Source organism: Plectropomus leopardus, chromosome 6 (assembly GCF_026936395.1).
Source record: "Plectropomus leopardus strain MGB_pleo_1.0 chromosome 6, ASM2693639v1, whole genome shotgun sequence".
Classification (NCBI taxonomy): Eukaryota; Metazoa; Chordata; class Actinopteri; order Perciformes; family Serranidae; genus Plectropomus; species Plectropomus leopardus.
The window spans coordinates 17,150,270-17,169,896 of NC_142181.1; the positions used below are offsets into that span (position 1 = coordinate 17,150,270).

At 39.2% G+C, this 19,627-nt stretch overlaps 1 protein-coding gene across 1 annotated transcript in view; it reads right to left on the bottom strand.

Annotated features, from left to right (window-relative positions):
* Positions 1-4,311: 4,311 nt before the first annotated feature.
* Positions 4,312-19,627, bottom strand: part of LOC121942965 (cGMP-inhibited 3',5'-cyclic phosphodiesterase 3A-like) — a 59,862-nt gene continuing 44,546 nt past the window's right edge. Inside the window, exons 10-14 of the mRNA XM_042486296.2 lie at positions 18,654-18,853; positions 17,924-18,127; positions 17,565-17,726; positions 14,541-14,808; positions 4,312-13,398 (exon numbers count right to left, since the gene is read on the bottom strand). Coding sequence (XP_042342230.2) covers positions 13,082-13,398; positions 14,541-14,808; positions 17,565-17,726; positions 17,924-18,127; positions 18,654-18,853 — 1,151 coding nt within the window. The 3' untranslated portion in view covers positions 4,312-13,081. The remainder of the gene's footprint in view (positions 13,399-14,540; positions 14,809-17,564; positions 17,727-17,923; positions 18,128-18,653; positions 18,854-19,627) is intronic.

The window sequence follows — 19,627 nt, forward strand, 5'->3', positions numbered from 1 at the left end:
AACAGAAATCAGGGTTAGAAAATACGAAGAAAAAGTGACAAGTGTGGGCTCACACACTTTATCACAGTCTTAATAAGGTTTCGGGTCAGGACCCCGCAGAACGTCTTCAGTACTCTGGCATTACTGTGGAAACTTATCGGAGCGATGAACATCATTCTTTCATAACTTTTGGAAGAATGATGTTCAGTTAAGTGGTATGCTATGTGCTATGTGTGGACAGATTTTTCTGCCTGACAACAGCATACCATCTCCTCCAGTCTGATAACGTCTGGAGGACAAATAACTGTAGAAACAGAAGCATATGTTGTATCTGGTTGCCAAACTGCGTCTGATTGCACTGGCACTCTCAACTATCAGATGGTGCGCATTACAAAAAGCATACAGACATGTTCATGCGCTTGAATTTTTTGAATGTCTGATTCAAACTCTTATTAGAACCATATGCTTGTCAGTGGGTCCATTACAAAAAAAACTAATGCAACAAGTAGGTGACTCTTTCTAGATTACACTAAACTCATCTAAGTCATGTATTTCTTTTTATCACTTATTCACTGGCAAATGAAGATCAATTCTCTCAAGCTACAGACACATTTCTTCACATACGGTGTATAGTGTTTATGTCTTTTAACCCTAACAGCTCTTTGCTGCTGTGACACTCTAGAAAATTTCTAGAAACCGAAATGTTGCCTGTTAGTGGCATCGAGCAGGGGTTAATGGACTTTGTCTGATGCAAGTGTTCTAATATTTATATTTAAGAAAGCTGTTTAGCCTTAATAACTACATTTCTGAAGTTTAGCTAGTCAGAATTAACTTCAGAAATGTATGAAGAAAAAATGTATGAAAACCATTAAAAAATATACTAATGCAGAAAACATGATGTTCTGGAAAGGGCAGATTTTTACAATGTTGTTGATATACGGTTACTTCATGTTTTTATCTGCATGATAAAAGCCAAATAATAGTTTATGATTTTTTAAAAGAAGGGTTGATCACACGCATCTCAAGAAGTTGCCAGCAAAACCATTGTTTCCCAATGGTACAGCGCAATTCTGTTGCGGCGCGTCTCTTGCAGCTGCTCGACAAATAAAAATGCAAATAAAAATTAAATAAATTAAAATTTAATATTTTCAACCTTCCGCTCAAGGCGCACCAGTTGTTAATGTCACTTTTAGCAGCCAATCAAATCAGGTAGGAAGCAGGCTTTATTTCTCACCACGTACTTCCTGTTTTGTTGCTGGGGCAGTGGCAGAAACAACAAGATAATGGTGAACAAGGAATTAATTTTGACTGTATTTACATATGAAGACCTTTACAATGCTAGGTCTTCTTTTACTCAAACAGTAACTGCAGAACACGTGCCTGGGGCTTCGTGAGAAGTCAAATGAATCTTCCTGATGAGTAAAATAGAACATATTATGTTATGCGCATACAGTATGTGCACACAGCCCCGCTCCACAGGCGCTCCCAGCTGTTTTCCCAGATGCGCTTCCGATGTGCTTTTGGAGCAGTTGCGCCTGGCGCGATTCGTCTCGATGTGATTGGCCCTGTAGAGTTGCCCTTTCAGAAAAGAGTAATAATAAAAGTGAACCTGGGTTTGCTCCTATTTCTTGACAGCCTGTTTTGTGAGGACCCACAGCAGGTTCTGTGTTGCTATGGTGACATGTGGTCCATTAAATATGAAAGGCTTGGAAAATGCAAGACCAGATATAGTAGTAATGTATGGTACATTATAGTTGTACATCCTCACTTGTAAACCCCGAAGATTACATTGAAGCACAATACTTCAATCTGCAATTTGTTGCATCATTAGACAATTGAAAAATATAGTTTCTACTGTGCAGATGTGACAAGAAAGTGGCGATCCCTTGTCCTGTCCCACAGACCTTGATTCCCATGAATGCTCATTATCCACAGACATCACAAGGTTAGATGTCAGAAGGACAGGGATTATCTGAAGAGAGGACTGAATGATAGGAAGAAAGTGAAGTGCTGAGATAGTTGTGCACACAGAAAGGTGGTGGAAGAGATGGAGAGATCATAGCAGAGAGCACAGAAGGCGCAGGATGGGGAGACTGTGAGTAAATGCTGATATCAAAGTATGAATCCAGCAATAACTTATTCCATATTCTTGGTCATACCAGTAAATGGAAGAAAAGGATGTCTGGTGTTGATATTTAAACACACCCACTAGTAAATTCCAAGGGCTGAGGCAAACCAATCAGATCAGGAGCACTTCAAAGAGAAGGCAGCTTCTATATGAAAACAAGATTACCAGAGGGGTTATTTTTCGATCTGTATTGGACAGAACATACAGTCCACTTATGAGACCTCTGCACTAATATCAAAATCTCAAAGAATTAATGAAGTGATATTGTCATTGTAAATTTAGACATGTTATCAACAAACATAAAGAGCTCCAAACCCCAGGGCTCAGTCTGTGCACACATTAAAACTCAAAACAACTGTGCAACTGGCTCATCAAGACAAGCAACGTGAAGCAGAAGACAGTCACTGCAACAATTTAGTAAACATTTCAGGCATCCTCACATCCCACAACCCTCTGTCCATTTTTCAGCATCAGGCAGCAATAGCTTGTATTATTCTGTATTGACAAATCTAGGGGTGTGGATTTGGAAACAAAAAACACATGAGTTTACCAGAAGTCTGTGGTCTGCTTCTTATGTTGGCTAGCAGTTCAAAGGTACTTTAGCAGCTACTGGTATAACACACGTGAATCTCTGAGCATCGGTCAATTTGTACTGTGTGTAACGTAGACGCCAGGTTTTGACAAGGGGAGACTGTGTGAAATAAACAAGACAATAGCCTATTGCTGGTTCTTCTCATCAATTCTGATACTTACAGAGAAAGAGAGAATTGCAGACTTCACTGTTAAGTTACTATCTATCACTGAATGAGGTAACATAATGGTGACTCAGCCTATGGTCCAACGATGAAGGCCCATGCATTTGCAGTATTATATATTAGGTGTCTGTGGTGACATTGCAGGGAAAAAACACAAGCAGCGCAGTCACTGATAATCCCAGTTTACACACACCAAAACAGTCAACAAACACAAACACTGCAGTTATCACCATGGGTGCCATCCAGGTGCTGAGATTGCAGTCAATAATTTCCAATATGGATATGCTTAATGACTGTTTCAAACTTGACAGCATAAATATTCCAAATAGGTCTCTTTGTATTTCCACTTGGAATGTCTGTTTAATGCAAAAGCTGACAGGAAGTAAACAAGGACCATAGCTGTTGCCATAGCAAGTGCTTTCAAGCAAGCTGTCTAAAACTCATATGGGGTTGAAAGCAGACAAAATGGTAAAAGCAAGTAGCTCATTTGGGTCCTTGCACCATAAATGAATGCACAGAATATTGTGTAACTGTAATGCCGAAGCCATGCTGTAAAGTTACATACTTACCAATTAGACGGAGTCAGAAATACAGTGAAAGATCCTTTGTGGCTTCTTGTACTCCTTTCTCCTTTCAAACTCAACCTGTGAAAACAACTTTGTTATCACTGTCATAAAGGATCAGTGTTGGCAACAGTGGGTGTTTTTGTTGATACTCAGCGCTCTCTAAATTAGGGATGGGTATAACATACTCAATATCTTTAAGGTAACAATCAATCAATCAATCTTTTCTGTTACAAGGAACCATACACAGTAAATTCTGGTGAAATGCAATCTCTTCAGGTCAATCAGCTTGCGCACTGCAATTTAGTCAAGCACATTGTATTTGGCAGTTCAGCGTTTCAAGATCCGCTCACATGATGGGTGCCAAACAAGTAAGGAAAAAGGGTATCGAATGAAATACTCTGTTGGTATCTGTACTCAGAGCATGGTAAGTTTTTAAACGATACCCAGACCTCCTCATAATAATGTGTGAAACACTGTTGCTGTGGCTACACTTTCATTACACATACTGTGAGGAGGTTAATTACAAACACAAGATTCAGCCAAGCAGAAAATACATGAACTTCTAACAGCATTATTTATTACAGTGTCATCAGCATACGGTGAGAGCCACACTTAAAGAGGGCAAAGGCATAGAGTAGCACTTTGTATTAGTTAGGCTTGGCTATTGTATGTCATGTTGACTAATTGTGGACCAACAAGACTACTTAAAAAAGTACTTAATACATAAGTGAAGCAGATATATACCAGCTAAAAATATATGAGCAATAACTTTAACTCACATGAAGTAAAACTCGTATTTTAGTCATTTTAAAATTGGTATTCAAGAATTTGTTCAGTCTGACTAAAAATTGGAGAGGTAGCTAAAGAACAATACAGACACGTGCAGCATTTATAAATCTTATTATTCAACAATATTCACATTACAACATCAACACTGCTCTGCTAGTGACAGGTTCTAATAATCCCAATATATTGTATAGTTACTTTGTAATACATTATCGAGAGGCACTTCCAGTAAGTCTGGCAATAGAGGAGCTACAGTATTGTGTCTAAATTACAAAACAGTAAAAATAAATATTTTTTCTAAAAGTTTTTTGTTATAATATACTTTTGAATCTGTACAGTATATATTTTTTATACAAAGTCAAACAATATCTAGAAATAAAATGTCATATTTCACTTAAACAAATACTGGTGAATCACACAATTTCCCCATCCTGTAGGTATTGCTACATGTGTTAAGTGCAAGATACTGGAGAGAAGAACAGAGTCTGTGAAGTGTCTGCTATGGAAAATAAAAATGTATACCAGTCTTTGTCCAGCCTTAAAGGTGGTGAAAAAAAATGTTTGTTTTGGTTTCCTTTGAGACAAACAAGGAAAGCTGATGAATGCAGCATTCAAACAATGTTCATATATGTGAAAATGGTATGGCACAGGAGCAGAGCCCCCTTTCAAAATGGCTGAAACAACAAACAATACAAAAAGGATTCTTTCTGTTTCAAATCATCAAAAGAAACTACAAGGGTTTCAGTCTGAGAACAGAACAGTTGGTCGGCTCCACTGTAGTGCTACTGATGCCTGTTGACTCGGCAGTGACATAACAACAGACAGTACAGACATGTGGACAACGCCATGAGCTACTGTCTGTTTTATGAATGCCAGGACAGTTCTTATGTTGCTTTAATCTGTCCTGTCTTCACATGAGAAACAGACATCCTCCGCAAGGTTCTGGATAACACTGACAAATAAAACGTTCCAAGAAACATGCTACTTTTAGGGCTCATTTTGCTCAAATCACAAAAAATAGAGTTCAAAAAGTTTCTTTGGTTTGCACAAGTTAATCCGGTGTGCAGCGATCCCCTTCTTCGCATCATCATTAAAAAGAAATTACTTACTGGCTATGATGATTGGAGATCATTTAGTTGTAGACCCTGTATTTAAGTTGGTTAAGTGGCCCAGGTTTTACACAAAAATGTTGTATTAATGAATTTGCCTGTTACACACCACTGGGCCAGGATGATTCCAACCAAAATGACCAAACGTGTTTCGACCAAAACAAAACAGAACATGTGCTTTCTGCCTTAGCGACCAAGAATCTTTAATCTAATATCTTAAGGATGAACGGAGCCAACAGGTAGTTATTTTATTACTTTGGACCAAAAGGAGGGGAATCTAATTAACTTAAAGAGCAACTTAACACCCTCTGAAAATCTTGCTTTTGCTGACCTCCAGTGGTTCAAGCTATTCACCTTGTTGCAATGATGTACTTGTCGTACCTTTGATTGCCAAGTTGGAGTTGACTGATTTGTCTGGCGTTACGACACAGCGGTTTGTCAGTTAAATAAAAAAACTACCAATGAGTGCTGCGGGAGGACTCAATTAGCCAATCAGCTCCATTGGCGGGACTAATGCCTCTGTCACGCTGTTGTCAAGCATTGTCAAGCAATGCCTGAGAACAAATGAGGAATTAAAATGACAATTGCAAACACTATGGTTCCAAGTTCAAGTTCCCTTAATATCGACCAACATTGTACTTTGTTTTATCCCTCTCTGTTCCATTCTTTAAACCCCTGCAAAACAGGTATGTTGGCATGGCTACGGATCACTGTGGACTTAAAATTACATGACTCAGCCAGATACATGGGTCTTTAGTGATTGGCTGGGGAAAATCAAATCCATCCTCCCCCATGGAACGGCGAGTACTTGGTTTGCAGATGAAACACAAGCCATGCTTGCTGTTTGGAGCAAAATCCGGTGTATGTTCTTGCAGTACAAAGACAAAATTAAAATACTATACAAAAAGGTTTTATCTAAAGTAACACCAGCAGAGCAGCGTTACAGTTGGTTTACAAGCACAAGCTGTCATCATTTTAAGACACCTTCAAGCAGGTCAGTCTGTTGTAAGAAGATGCTAATCCCTGCAGCACTATGCTGACGCACTGAGTCAAACCAAGTCAAGCTCAAGTGTATAGAAAACAGCTACAAGTATACACCAGTATAGCATGACATCACTGTTGGGTGTTTACAGGTGCAACAAAGAAAACATCTGACCACAACATGACAGTGATGCTGCGTGTGGTCAGTGGTGAAACACAGCCAAACACTGCTTTTCAGACTGGTGTTAAGTCACTGTAAATTGGATCGATACCAGTGGTCCTATATGTTTTAGGTCCTTTTTACTACAGTAATCCACCTATAGTTTACATTACAAGTATTGCAAACAATACTGCTTTTTCACAAGTTTTGGATGTATTCAATCAGCTTTTCCAGGCAGCCATTGGTTCCTTCATTTTTCTACAACATGAAAATCTATAAGCACACTTGACACTAGTGATGTAGTGTAGAGTTCTTAAATTAATCTACACTCGAACTGCATAACAATGCAAATTAATGCAGACAAGTGTTAACTGTGATGGAGTGTGCTAATAGATATTTATACTATATTAATGAAAACCATGATTTGTAGTAAAGAAGCAAAAAAATAAAAAAATATGCAAAAGCACTGGTATGCTCCTTTCATTCCATTGCAATAAGAATTTAAACCTGCTCTTAGAGGACTGAAGGAAACAACCAGTTGACTACTCCCTTACTGTATGTCTCACAAACCCCCCTAAATGGCTACAAACAGCTTTGGATTGTTCACAACAAAAATAGCAACCCCTAATTATATCACAGCTTTGATTAAGTCTCTTTGATTGTTGCACTGTAGTGTACACAGTATGCGAGCCAGGGCTGGAAGGGGAGATCAGAGAAGGGAAGCGTCTATTTTGACTGAACTGGATCCCTTGTGAGCTTTGAATTCTCGGATCACATAGAATACAAAGAAATAAAGTGAAGGGAGTATGAGAAAGTCTACAATTTCCCAAACAGAGATGGAGCATAGTATGGTACAAGTATGAGGACGGTGTATGAGAAAAAAAATCCATTGCAATGCACATTACACTGCAATAGAGGCATCGATATACTGGATGGTGCTTCAGGTATTTACAGTGCATGGAGCTCAAGCTCATTCATGTGTGCTCGAGTGCCTGTTGTTTACTGGAGGCTTGCTGAGCTTTTTTATAGTCTTGGTTATTTTTAGAATAACAGGGTTGAAAGCTAAGCTTTGCTGTACAGAGCTTCAAAAATGCTTAACCAAAAGAGTGGATACTTAATTCACAGATTTGTAGATCAGTCGCTTCTCTGCTGGTGTTTACAGATCACTGCTACAGGTACACTGCAAGGAGAGGCTACTGGAAGACATTTAGTCCAGGAGAGGGATAAATCAAACCATGTCTTGCTGCATACAATACAAATACGCTGCTGCTATTTGTTTTTGGGCAGTAATGCCCAGTTCAGACAGCTTAAACCATTGATGTAGAAGAGAAATGGATTAAACTGGACGTTGCTCAGTGGTGGACGAAAGCAAAAATGGTAAACTTCCAAGTAAACGTTTACCTTAAAGGTTCTCATTGCTTCTGCCTCATTGGGCCACTAGTGCAGGTGCATTTGAGACTTTCACCAGGCAAGGTGGCTACACCTGGTTTAGCGCTCTGCTAATTTGAATGGGGCTAGAATGATTTAATCTAGCATCGCTTACATCACAAATGTTATCATACTGGATGGATTAAATCTCAGTAGTGAAATGAGTCATTTTTCAAGGGTTGTGACATTCCAAAAAATGAATCCTCTGATCAACAGATGTCTCTTTACAAATGTAGGTCTATGGGAAAAAGTCTTTTTGGGCCAAATGGCATCACATGACAGACTCGGAAGTTGTAATTCCACTTATTATCCACTATGAAAATTGTTGTTAAAGTCTGGCGCACTTCCTGAGGGGTCTACTTTACATCAATGCAACTGGACTAGACATTGTATCGTCTCCACAGAAAAGACTTTCTGATCTTCTGTACTAACTTCTAGCTTGTCTTGTAGCTGAAAGTAATTCGTAGTGTTTTAAAATATAACTGAGGATAATGATGGGGTGATACTTCCTACAGTTGCAATTCTAGTGGTGATGACACCATGAGTATATGAAAAATATCAGAGTTGAGAATTAGGAGCCATTCATAGGTGCTGCGCAGAGTATCTAGGGGGCTTTTGCAAACACTGTGAACTTGTGACAGGAAATCTCCCCTCTTTTGCTATTTAATCCCATCCATTCCTGGAACAGTTCTGTTGTTTGGAAAAGTTGTTGTGTGTTACCTCTAATCAGCAGAGAAAACACATAATCTTGAGACAACATTTCATCAGGGGAACAGCTGATGATAACACTATGCTTTCTGGGTGACAGGTTAGCTATAGCCCATAAATACTAAGAAAATCACACACTATTGTAAGACTGTTCTACATGATATATCAAGTTACACATGGGTGCGAAAATTAGGCCAAGTGTTTCCCTCCTCAAGTTACATGACTAACTGTTTTACGAGGGGAAAGAGAACAGGTTCAACAATATGAGATAGACATGATTGTTTCTCAAAAAAAATTGTGAGGTAATCATTTTTCCTGCATCCAAAACTCATTTCGACCAGCTTTAGACACACATTGTTTCAGGGGTCCGATATCCCTTTTCCTTTTTTTCTGTTTCGGCTTCATGTCTCATTCACATCAACACTGGATATAATTTTACCTTAAATTAATTCATTTACCGTTTGTTAAGAGAAATCCAACTGAGTTTTCAGAATACAAGCTCATTCTTTGAATATCTGAAGTACCGGTAGTTACTGTAAAATTCCTGAAACCACAAACAAATCCAGAAATCTGGGCGTTCCACATTAGGGGAACTAGGATACATCATGAATTTAACTATGCGTGTCTCAGCAGGATTTGGAAAGAGGTCTGTCTTCAGTTGGCTTGACTACTCTGACATTGTCACTAAAGGTCTCTTGAAAAGTCAATGCTAAGCCTTCAGCCAGACCAGGAGAGATCACATCAGTTTAGTGCGAAGACTTTTGCACTGGCTTTCAGTATGTAAAAGAATTGACTTTAAAATACTACTGTTTACAAAGCACAGCATGTTTCATGGCCAAATAAACTTCTGATCATCTGCGTCATTATGAACCATTCAGACATGTCTAGATGGTCTAGGACAGGTCTGCATACAGTTTCCAGAGTTAAAAATAAATTTCAAGAAGCAGCATTCAGTTTTTATGCACCACATATCTAGAAAAAAAGTAATAGAAACTGCTCCAATTGTGGTTATTTGAAATCAGGGCTGAAGACTTTTCTGTTTGCTACTTTCATTTTATTTATTTTATCTTCTATTTAATTTTAGTCTTTTAAATCATATGTAAATATGTTATATTGCCTTGTTTTGTTTTTTTTTCCTGATGTCTTTTATGTCTTACGTAAAAGCACTTGTGTTGAATGGTGCTTACAAATAAACTTACCTTGGCGTTCCTCTCAACTAAAAAACGAACAATAAGCTCAGGCTTTGGTTAGCACAGGCTTTCTTATTTATACAAGCTCAACCACTGCACCCTTTTGTAAGTACAAGGGGCAAGCAGTTAAGGGAATTACGTTGCACAGTTTAGCTCTCCCTTGCACAATGGGTGTTTTGACAATAGTGCAATGGATACAGCTGAGGATTTAGACAGCATTACCATTAGCAAAACTCTAATTGAGTTAAGACATCGGGTCACAGGAGGGCAAGTTAAGCCAATAAAAACGCAGACAGTGTCTGCAAACAAGTCTGTTAAATAGATTGCTTAGTTTCTCCTAAAGTGTAAAGTTTTTTTCTTCAGAAGTGATCGGAGTGATCGGCCACCAGTGACTTCACAAATCCCAGTTTTGCTCATGTGCACCTTGGCTAATCACTATGGAATTTTTCAACTGTAATATATTGTCTATACCTGCAATCGAGCTAAAGGCAAATTACAGCACAATGCCTCTGACACCACCAGCGGCACTAGCTATAATCACACTCTATACTCTGGTTTATCCCCACCTCGCCAGCCTTAAGTTTCAGGCAGCTGCTGTTAAAATCCAAGAATGTCTTTCAATTGTATTAAAATGGACCACTGTTCCCTTTTTAATTTTGACACACTTGTTACAGATTGGTAAATTAAGAAAAAGCATCCTTATTCTCTGGATTTGGGTCCCAATTGCTTTTCTGATGCACTGTACCATGTATCCCTGTAATATATTTTCCAGACTTTGGAGATATAGATTATCACACGATTTTGAATCTGACTAAACTGGCTCATCTTCAAAGGGTTACATCCAGAGGAATCTACTTAAATGTGAAAAACATCTGAGTCTGGCCCTTCACAAGCACCTACAAGTCAACTTCTCCCTCTCCTCCTTCCATTTTCATTACTAAGTCTCATTACTAAGGCTGCTCTCCGTGTTAACATCACCTTCATACTCATCGCCAATCTGAATCTCTGAGGACATCAAAGGAGAGCACAGACATGACCTGTTAAGCTATGTTATCAGTAACGAGTACAAATGGAGAAAAAAAATCCAGAGGCCTGATGATCTATCAGATTTCAGTGGAACTTCCTCTTACTATTGCACGTTGGCAACAGTATGCTGCTTTAAAAAGAAAACTATAGAGAACGCAGACGTCATTGTCCATGACAGGTTTTGTCAAACCACATTTTTCTTTCTTTTCTTTTCTCATTTGCGTTGTGTAAAATTCAAACATCTCTTTTTTATTTGCTCTTATTGAGGAATGACTACATATACAAAATATTTTGATTTCCTTGCCTGTAGATAAAAAAAAAATCCCTGTCACAGAAGATTCCAGACAGCAGCATTTACGGTTGGGAACCAAAATTTGGTTCTAAATTAGATCTGAATCCAAGATGCCAAGAATGCCCCAAAAACTATAGAATTTTGGTTCTGCTTTTAGGTTCTTGAATGCAATAACACTTTATTATTGCAAACAAAGGCTACATAATTGCAAGGACATACGCAGCTGTCTGCTAGAGTAACAGTTTGTCCATCTCTTTAGATATGAGCTAGCATGCATGGCTCACATCACAATGGTGTGAAAGATGGACGGTGTAATGGATTAGTGTTTAGTAAATACTATTTACTTTGTGGATGTTTTTTTTTTAACCATTTTGGAATTGATAGGTGGAGTTGATAAATTCAAATGATACCCAACCCCAGCAGCATTTGCGACAATGAGGTTTGCACTCCGTTATTCCAAAATTTTACTTTACTTAAGAAATTATTAACATCATATATTAATATCATTATACATTTATGCAGCTGAATGTCTTTTTCTCTGTTTTTAAGTCCATGGATTCCATTACTCAGAAATGGTTTATATCATTTTTTCCACATAACTTTCTTTCCATGTTGGTGCAAAAAAGTAATAAATTAATGATTTGGATCTGATTGAGACTTGCAGATAGTTTGTTGTGGGTACGCAGCGCCTCCTGGATGGCAAAAGGCTCCACAGGTTGCTTTTTTTAAATTTCTTATTAATGTAAATCCTCTTGGGTGATTTGAGAGCTGTGAGTCAGCTCTGGCTTGGGCCACTATGGCTTACTGGATTACTTTACTTTCTGAGATATTTGGCCTACATACCAGGCTTTAAATGATTCTGCAAAGAAGAAAGAATTCTTGTCATAAGTGAGCACATTACACTAGAGAAAACAAGTTGGGAAGTGGCAAAACACACTTTCGAAGCTAGTTTTGTGTCTGGTTAGTTTTAGTGTGATTAACAGAGTTATCTGCTGTTGTGCTGTTGTGTAAGGAGGCTGACACTGAAAGAGCACACAAAATTAAATTGAATTGTGAAATACAGTATACTGTGATCGATTACCTTACCATGTTTCAGTGGACGTCAGTAAATCAATAACGCTGAAGACAGCTGAGAAAGAAAATCTTGATGCAGTGGCAAGGATGAGGAAACTGCGGGTCCTATTGAATTTTTTTTCTCTACAGGTTTCTGCGTTCCTGAGTTGTGTGGCCTTGTTTTGTATGTTTTTCCTTGAGTGAGAATAAAGCTTTTAGAGCAACAGGGTTCTTTGTTAGACTTCCTATGTGTATGTAACGTGTTTCTAAACTAGCACTGTGTGTGTGTGTATGTGTGTGTGTGTAGCCTGTGTGGGTGTATGTCTGAATACACAATGCACTACAACTGTCCCTTTTTTTTCCCCGTCTCCCTCCAAAATCCACCTGTTGAGCCTCAGTGGACACAGCTTTTTCCCTGGCTTTCATCACATTGTCTTCAAGCATAAAGGGGCTTGTTGCACATCCTCAACTACTGGCTCCACAGTGTGCTGGTAGCATGGGAGCAAGAGGAAAGGTGGAGGAGGGGTCATGACAGTGTGTTAGTCACTGGTGGAGTGAATCTGTGAATCAGCGTGGTTGGCCTGTAATGCAGGTTGGGCAGCCCGGGTGAGGGCAAGGGAGCAGATCCAGACTAAAAAAAACGCTACAGCAAAAATGAGTACAGTCCCAATCATTCTCTTCTTCATGTTCTACTCCTCAGTCAATTCATCTTTTGCTCATCTCATCTGTCTCAGATGAAGTGGGCATCCATCATCGCCGTCCTCAAACCCAGTTTTCGTTAGGCACATATAACCCAAAACATCTTCTACAGTGTTGTGTCGAAGTGATGTGCTGGCTACCATATCAAGAGTTTAGTTAGGAAAGAAACAAACATGTTTAGACAATGTTCCTGGTTTAAGAGGAGGGCAAAGGTCATTACATCACTCTGGTTCCTCTTCATTTTCCCCTGAAGTCTCTGATTGTGGAAGGATTTCTTCTTCCTCTATAGCCGGCACCTCTTCCCTTTCATCAAGGCCATCAGTTGACTCTTCCTCTTTGCTTGCTTGCTCCTCCTCTTCCTCGTTAATGGCTGTGATTGGATCGGCGGGGCTGCTAATGCAGTTCGGGTCCTCTTTCTGAGCCTCCTCCTGGGCTTCTGCGGCAATTATTCTTTTCCACATTTCATGGTTTTCTAGAATATGCTGTGTGATCTGGCAGAACACTTTCCTCCTGCTCACGTTTTTGGTTTGTTGCCGCTCTGTCGAACACAAAGTCAACAGTTAGACATAATCCTGGGAAATTTGGCCATGACCTTGCTTTCTTGCTAAGTACATGTCTGTACATTAGATATGAAGCTACAGCCAACATATGGTTAACTCAGTTTAGCATCAAGAGTGCAAACAGGTTGAAAAAGGTAAACTGATTGTCCAAAATTAAGGAAACCCGGCTGATATATCTTGTTAGTCTTACACGTACAAAAACCTACATGTAAAAACCTGAGCCTGTTCCTTTTTTTAAATTAACCAAGCCCTAAATCTATACTTGTCGCTGACTCAGCCCAGTGACTGATTTCCTTTTGTGAATCTCAACCTCAAAAACCATCACAATCACAATCTTAATTTATTATTAAAAAGAGCGGTGTGTAAGATTAAGGGGGATTTAGTGCCATCTAGTGGTGAGGATCGCAGATTACAACCATCTGACAATTTTCCCGGTTACAATTCCTTCAGGGTTCATTTTTAAGGATGTGTCTACCGGAAACTGAATAATCCACAGTCTCTTCCTTTCCAAAACAATCAGACCAGGTGATTAAAACTGGTAGAAACACTAAGTAAAGCAGTTTCACATTACAAACCAAACCAGAGTTTCCTCAACACTATTCAGCTTGTTGCAGACAGGCCACTCGCCCAGCATCTGCATACATATGCTCTCCTTTTTTCCCAATAACTGAAGACCCAGATGTTTAAGAGGTTTTTACCTGGAGCCAAATTATCCACAGAGGTCTCCTCTCCAAAGCAGACCCAGTGATTTAGACCAGTGAAAACACTAAATTAAGTAGTTGCAGGTTAAAAAGGTTAAATCAGTGTTTTTTAATGATGTTCAAATCATAAAGGGGCTGATATCTACAGCTCCAAAAGTGAAAACATGAATGGCCCTTTGCAGAGACAGTGTTTAATTTGTTAACTCTGGGCTACTGTAGAAATATGGTGGTGCAACATTGCACACTCAGTGGACAAGGAACTGCTCCTATATAAATGGCTCATTCTGAGGTAATAAAAATACAACAATTCCTATTTTCAGGTGATTATACACTGAAGACAATACACTTAAATCCTTTTCTATTTCTGGCAATATATCCCCCTAAATCCTACACACTGGACCTTTAAGAGGTTGACATACGGGCTGTGTCAGAACTTGTTGATACTTCCTCATCCGCTGTATCCTCGTCTTCCTCCTCTGTGTCTCGTCCCTCCTTTGTCTCTTCTGACTCCACCTCTCCCTCAGGCAGGTCAACCCAGCAGCCTGGCATAAGAGCAGCAGAGTTGTAGGAGGAGCACAGAGGTCCCACTATGTGAGTGATGAACGACTCCTGTAGTTTAGCGAGCTGCGGGGCAGACCGGTCCATGAATGGGCTGATTGGAAGGCCCAGACTCGCTTCCTCGTCGCCCTAGAAGGGTACAAAAAATGGCAAGTATATGAGATGCACAGAAGTGATGAAAAACCAATGTGCTGGTAAATGGAACATACAAAAATACATTATATTTCTTAAGTATAGGCTTCAAGAGAAACAACATTTTTCTCCATTGCCCCATATTTGTACAGCTCCAACCCAAAACAAAAAACAGTTGAAATGAATCCAAGTGTCTTCAGTCTACTGAATAATACTTGAGATGTTTAAATGGAAACTTTGCAAACTGTCTCAAAATCAGTAGAGACTAAAGTAGAGGAAGCGCAAATTTAACCCACTGCAGACATACAAAAAATGCATTTGAAATTGTACAAAAAATGGTCCTTCCTGTTTATGACTGGACTGCATATTCATAGTATTGTTTACAAAATAAAACATATGGGAAAATTACTAGTGAAAAACCAAAAAACATAGGAAGCTGAATTAATTAAAAAGAAAATAATTCATTGATCAATGCTTTTATGAATGAAACCTGAAAACTTACTGAGATAAGGCACACGTCATCTTTAATTTTATTTAAATCCTATCTTGGTGACACCAATTACAATCGGGAACTACCACAGTACCATGCAAGATGCAATCACAAACCTGTACATCTAAACAAGGGGCCAAATTCAAAGAGGGGCATTGCCTGAGCAAGGTGTCGAAAGTAGGGGGGTGAGGGGTAGGAATTACGGAGGGGACCATTGCCCCCCCTAATATATGTCATGATATGTTTATCATAACCAGAAACTGATATGTCTTGAATACTAAAGTGGTACACGCAGAGCATGATGTGAATACATGTGTGTGTGTCATATATATAATAAATATACACATGGATATGTGTGTGTGACCGTGTGGCTCTATGATTGTAAATGAGCACTATCAAGGATGACTCATTTGGGTCATCTGTCTCCCCTCTGAAGAGAAAAAAATACGCACTCCATCTGTCTCTCATTCGCTCTCTCTAACTCCACGCTTTCCTTACATCAGTGTACAAAAAAAAAGATTTGGAGGAGGGTAAATATTAGTCCCTAAAAGTCTCACATTGGTGCCTTTCTGCTAACAACATGCCCGTACAATGTAAATGATCATAATGTATGTCCCTGGCTAATCACATTTTATCTCTATAGACTTGCTCAGCACTAACTGAAGGATTTGTTTCCAGGCGTCCATCTATTACAGTGTCCAACAAAGAGCTAGTAAGCTTTAGCAGTCTCTTCACTATTCTATATCCATTCAGAAGGAACATCCTGTTGCACATACAAAACACTCGCTGAAGTGTCCTTGAGCGAGAAAGTAAATCACAATCATCTGCAGAGGAGCTGCTATGTTGACCCTGCCCTCGTTGAGGAGGAAGTGAGCAAAAAGATGTCTTGCCTCTTGGGAGCAATAGAACATTATAGTTACAACTTTATTAGGGCTGATCCAAATGCTTTGAAGCTTTGATCACTGCCATTTATTTATTTTATTTCAAAATTTATACAAATTATTCCTATGGTCTAAGACCATTCAAATATTTTAGTAAACATGAAAAACCCAAACTAGAGTGCTAAAGCCCGCATATGTGATGTCATAGGGTATAAAGTCTGGAGCTGCTCCACTGACTATGAATTGGGAAAGATGTTATAGATGACACTAAGAGCACCCAGGGTAAATGGGGACATTTTCTGTTTCAGAACTGAGAACACTACAGTAACATAAAGCTAATTTGGGGAAACAAAAAGAGAAAAAACACCCTGTGGATCAACAAAATTAGTCTCTCATTCATTGTCTATGGAGCAGCTCCAGACATTATACTTACTGACATAACAAGTTTGAGATTTACCTCTCTGGTTTCTGGCTTTGAGAGAGAGTAGCTCATGTTCACAAATATTGATTGAACTTTCCTCGGCCATGGAAATAATATATTGGAACTAGAGACTGCAGTTCCTTAAGAAATTGTGGGTGTGAGTGCTGCATGTTGAAAAGCTGATGCTTCATTTAGGTGTTGTTCCTCTTAAAGAAATAATAATTTAACATTATTTATTATGCATCAACATGAATTATTATTCGCTCAGACAAGGACATTTATACTTAGTAATAGTTTTGTGAATCCGACTTGCTGTCGTCTAACGTCCGGCACCAGCAGTTCAGCACTACTGATACTGGTAGTTTGACTGCATTCTAACAAGATGTTAAAAAAAAACATGAAAAAACCTGAAATAGTTTCCAAATTCGCACATAAAAACTAAAGAGTCGAGTGCCAGATATGCCAAAGCTGTGCAAATCACCTGAAAACTGTAAGTAGCAGCTGATTGATCTTTTTTCTAACAGTGATGACCAAGGTTACTGCAACCTGCATGCCAACGGAGTGGATAAAGACTGATGTTTCAAAAGACTGACTATGGTTTGTGTCTGTTATTGGAACACATTCTCTCTCTAACAAATAAAATGTTGAATTCATAAGAAATAAAATGCACCCTCATTCAGTTCTGTACACTTTGAGTTTTTTTTCTCGAGCCTTACTTGGTCTGGTATGACCAATAGCTCATGGTGGCTACTGTTAGCTGACATTTGCAAACTTAAGAGAGGTATAGAGGTATATATGTTTAACTAACATTGCTTATAACAGTACAAGTGCACTTAATGTTGTACAAAATTGTTTTGTTTGCACATTTTTATCAATGAATATTATTCAGCACTTATTGTCCTTGGCAGCGCACACATCTGTCCACTTCCACTTACATATAACTTAGAAAGTGAGAGCATACTTGTTCGTAGAACTCGTTGACGATCCCCTCTGTCCACTGCAGGTGCAGCTCTTTACACTTCAGCGGTCCATTGACATCAGCCAGCTTGATGCACATCTGACACACCAGCAATCGATCGTTTTCGTTGGTCCAATCAATACCAGACACCCCGTCATCACCCACCTGGGGAGATGTGAACAGGAATGTTTGTGTAACAAAAGCAAAACCACACCTATGGATTGTAAAGATTCCTCCACTCACTGGTTGACCGCTTCAGTTTAGAACAACTTTAGAAAACTCAGCAGAACAGAAGAAGCTGAGAAAAGATAACAATGACAATAATTACAAATGGAAGATGGATTGTCACTTCTGTCTTTTACCTTTGCATTAAACTCTGCAAGGAAGTCAAAGTGCTTTTTGAGGTCAGTGGCCAGGATGGCTTCAATGACTAGGAAGCGAAAGCGCTTGAACTCCACATGTTCAAGATTAGACAGGAAGTTATACTCAGGTTGAGACATGAAGAGGTTCCATGCCGAAGCTGCATGGTGATTTTCCAAGACTGAACGATCATTGTACAGAAGAGCCTGCAGTGGAGGACCAAGAGGAGAAGATGAAATTAAAATTTAATCTTGGTATTGACGATTTAAGCTTCAGTGTGTTTGCCATAGCAGCTTTGGCATTGATTGGGAATTGCTGTCTTGGTGGTTTGTGGTTAGGGTTATTGGTCTCTGGGTTGTTTGTTGGCAGTGATAATTTTAAGCTGTGGTGAAATATTAAGACTTACACTTTGTGGCATATTACCCTAAAGTTTCTGTATACTTTTGGGTTTCCAACTAGCACAGATTGCATGTGTAAGTTAGGTCTCTAAGCATGACTGTTGTATGGCATGCTACCACACTTTTGCATATTCATTTTACTGTAATTTTTTGCCATCATGGACGTCATGTTTTTTCCACATATAGGATGGTCACATTGACATTCAGCAAAAATATTTCAGTTCAAATGAATGGACTTCTGTGACAGGTTGACTCCCTCTTAATATCATAATAACATCTCAACTGCTGAGCTTCTTCTAAAAGTTTATACTTCTGCACATGCATGCACATTTACCTGTGGTGCACTGGTAGCTACTAAAAATGCGTTGGTTCTTCCCGGATGGTCATAGTCATGCATGGCAGCAGCTACATACAGGGCCATTAACTCCAGGCCAGGGATGAGGCCAGCCAGGGAGCCATAGCCATTCTCCAGCACAGAGTTCATCTTGGACACCAGGAAGCTTGTGGCACCAGGTGTGATGCCATTCTCTGAGTCTACGGGCGACAAAAAGAACGCGGCTCACCCTCTGGTCACTGAAGTTGCTCTTTATGCTGCCACCTCACTGGTTGCTGTAAAACCTGGTAGTGTTAGACTGTTCATTCAGGAAGAAATTTTCAGGATTTTGACAAATTTCATCTACTCTATAATATCCATGTGACTTCTCACCACAATTCGTGAATGTACTTTCAACTACCTGTTTGTCTATCTGTCTAAAAGAATGTCAGACTCTCTATTAGCAGTTTTTTTCTGCACAGAGAACTATGAGTTGGCTTTGTCATTAAAATTTTGTGCCGCCTCCAACTGTTGATAAAACAATTATGGGTGTCTTCATGGAAAACACTATTTTCAAACAAGCATTGCTCTTGGTAGATTTCTGTCAATGTCACTGTAACTGTGGCATTATACTAATTGTGATGCCGCTGTATCATAATCAGCGGATGCAATTGGAAAGGTTGTGGTGAAACTGTTAAACAGAAAGGAAAGAGCTGTCTGCTTTTAGCTGGACCACAACAAAGCAGGGGCCAGCCCTATAAACACAAAAGTCTGTCATTAACTGACTGTAGATATTGGGATGTGCATTTTGTCTCTTTTATGGCAAATGAATTATACTCAAAATTTGAGTGTAGTCAGGTGGAAAAAGAGTCTGTGACTGCAACTGTACAAATTTATACCGATTAAAAGAGAAATTAAACTTAATGTATAGTGACAAGACAACCAGGTGGCGTTGACTCAAGAAGATAAAGCAAGAACCTCAAGAAATGAAAATT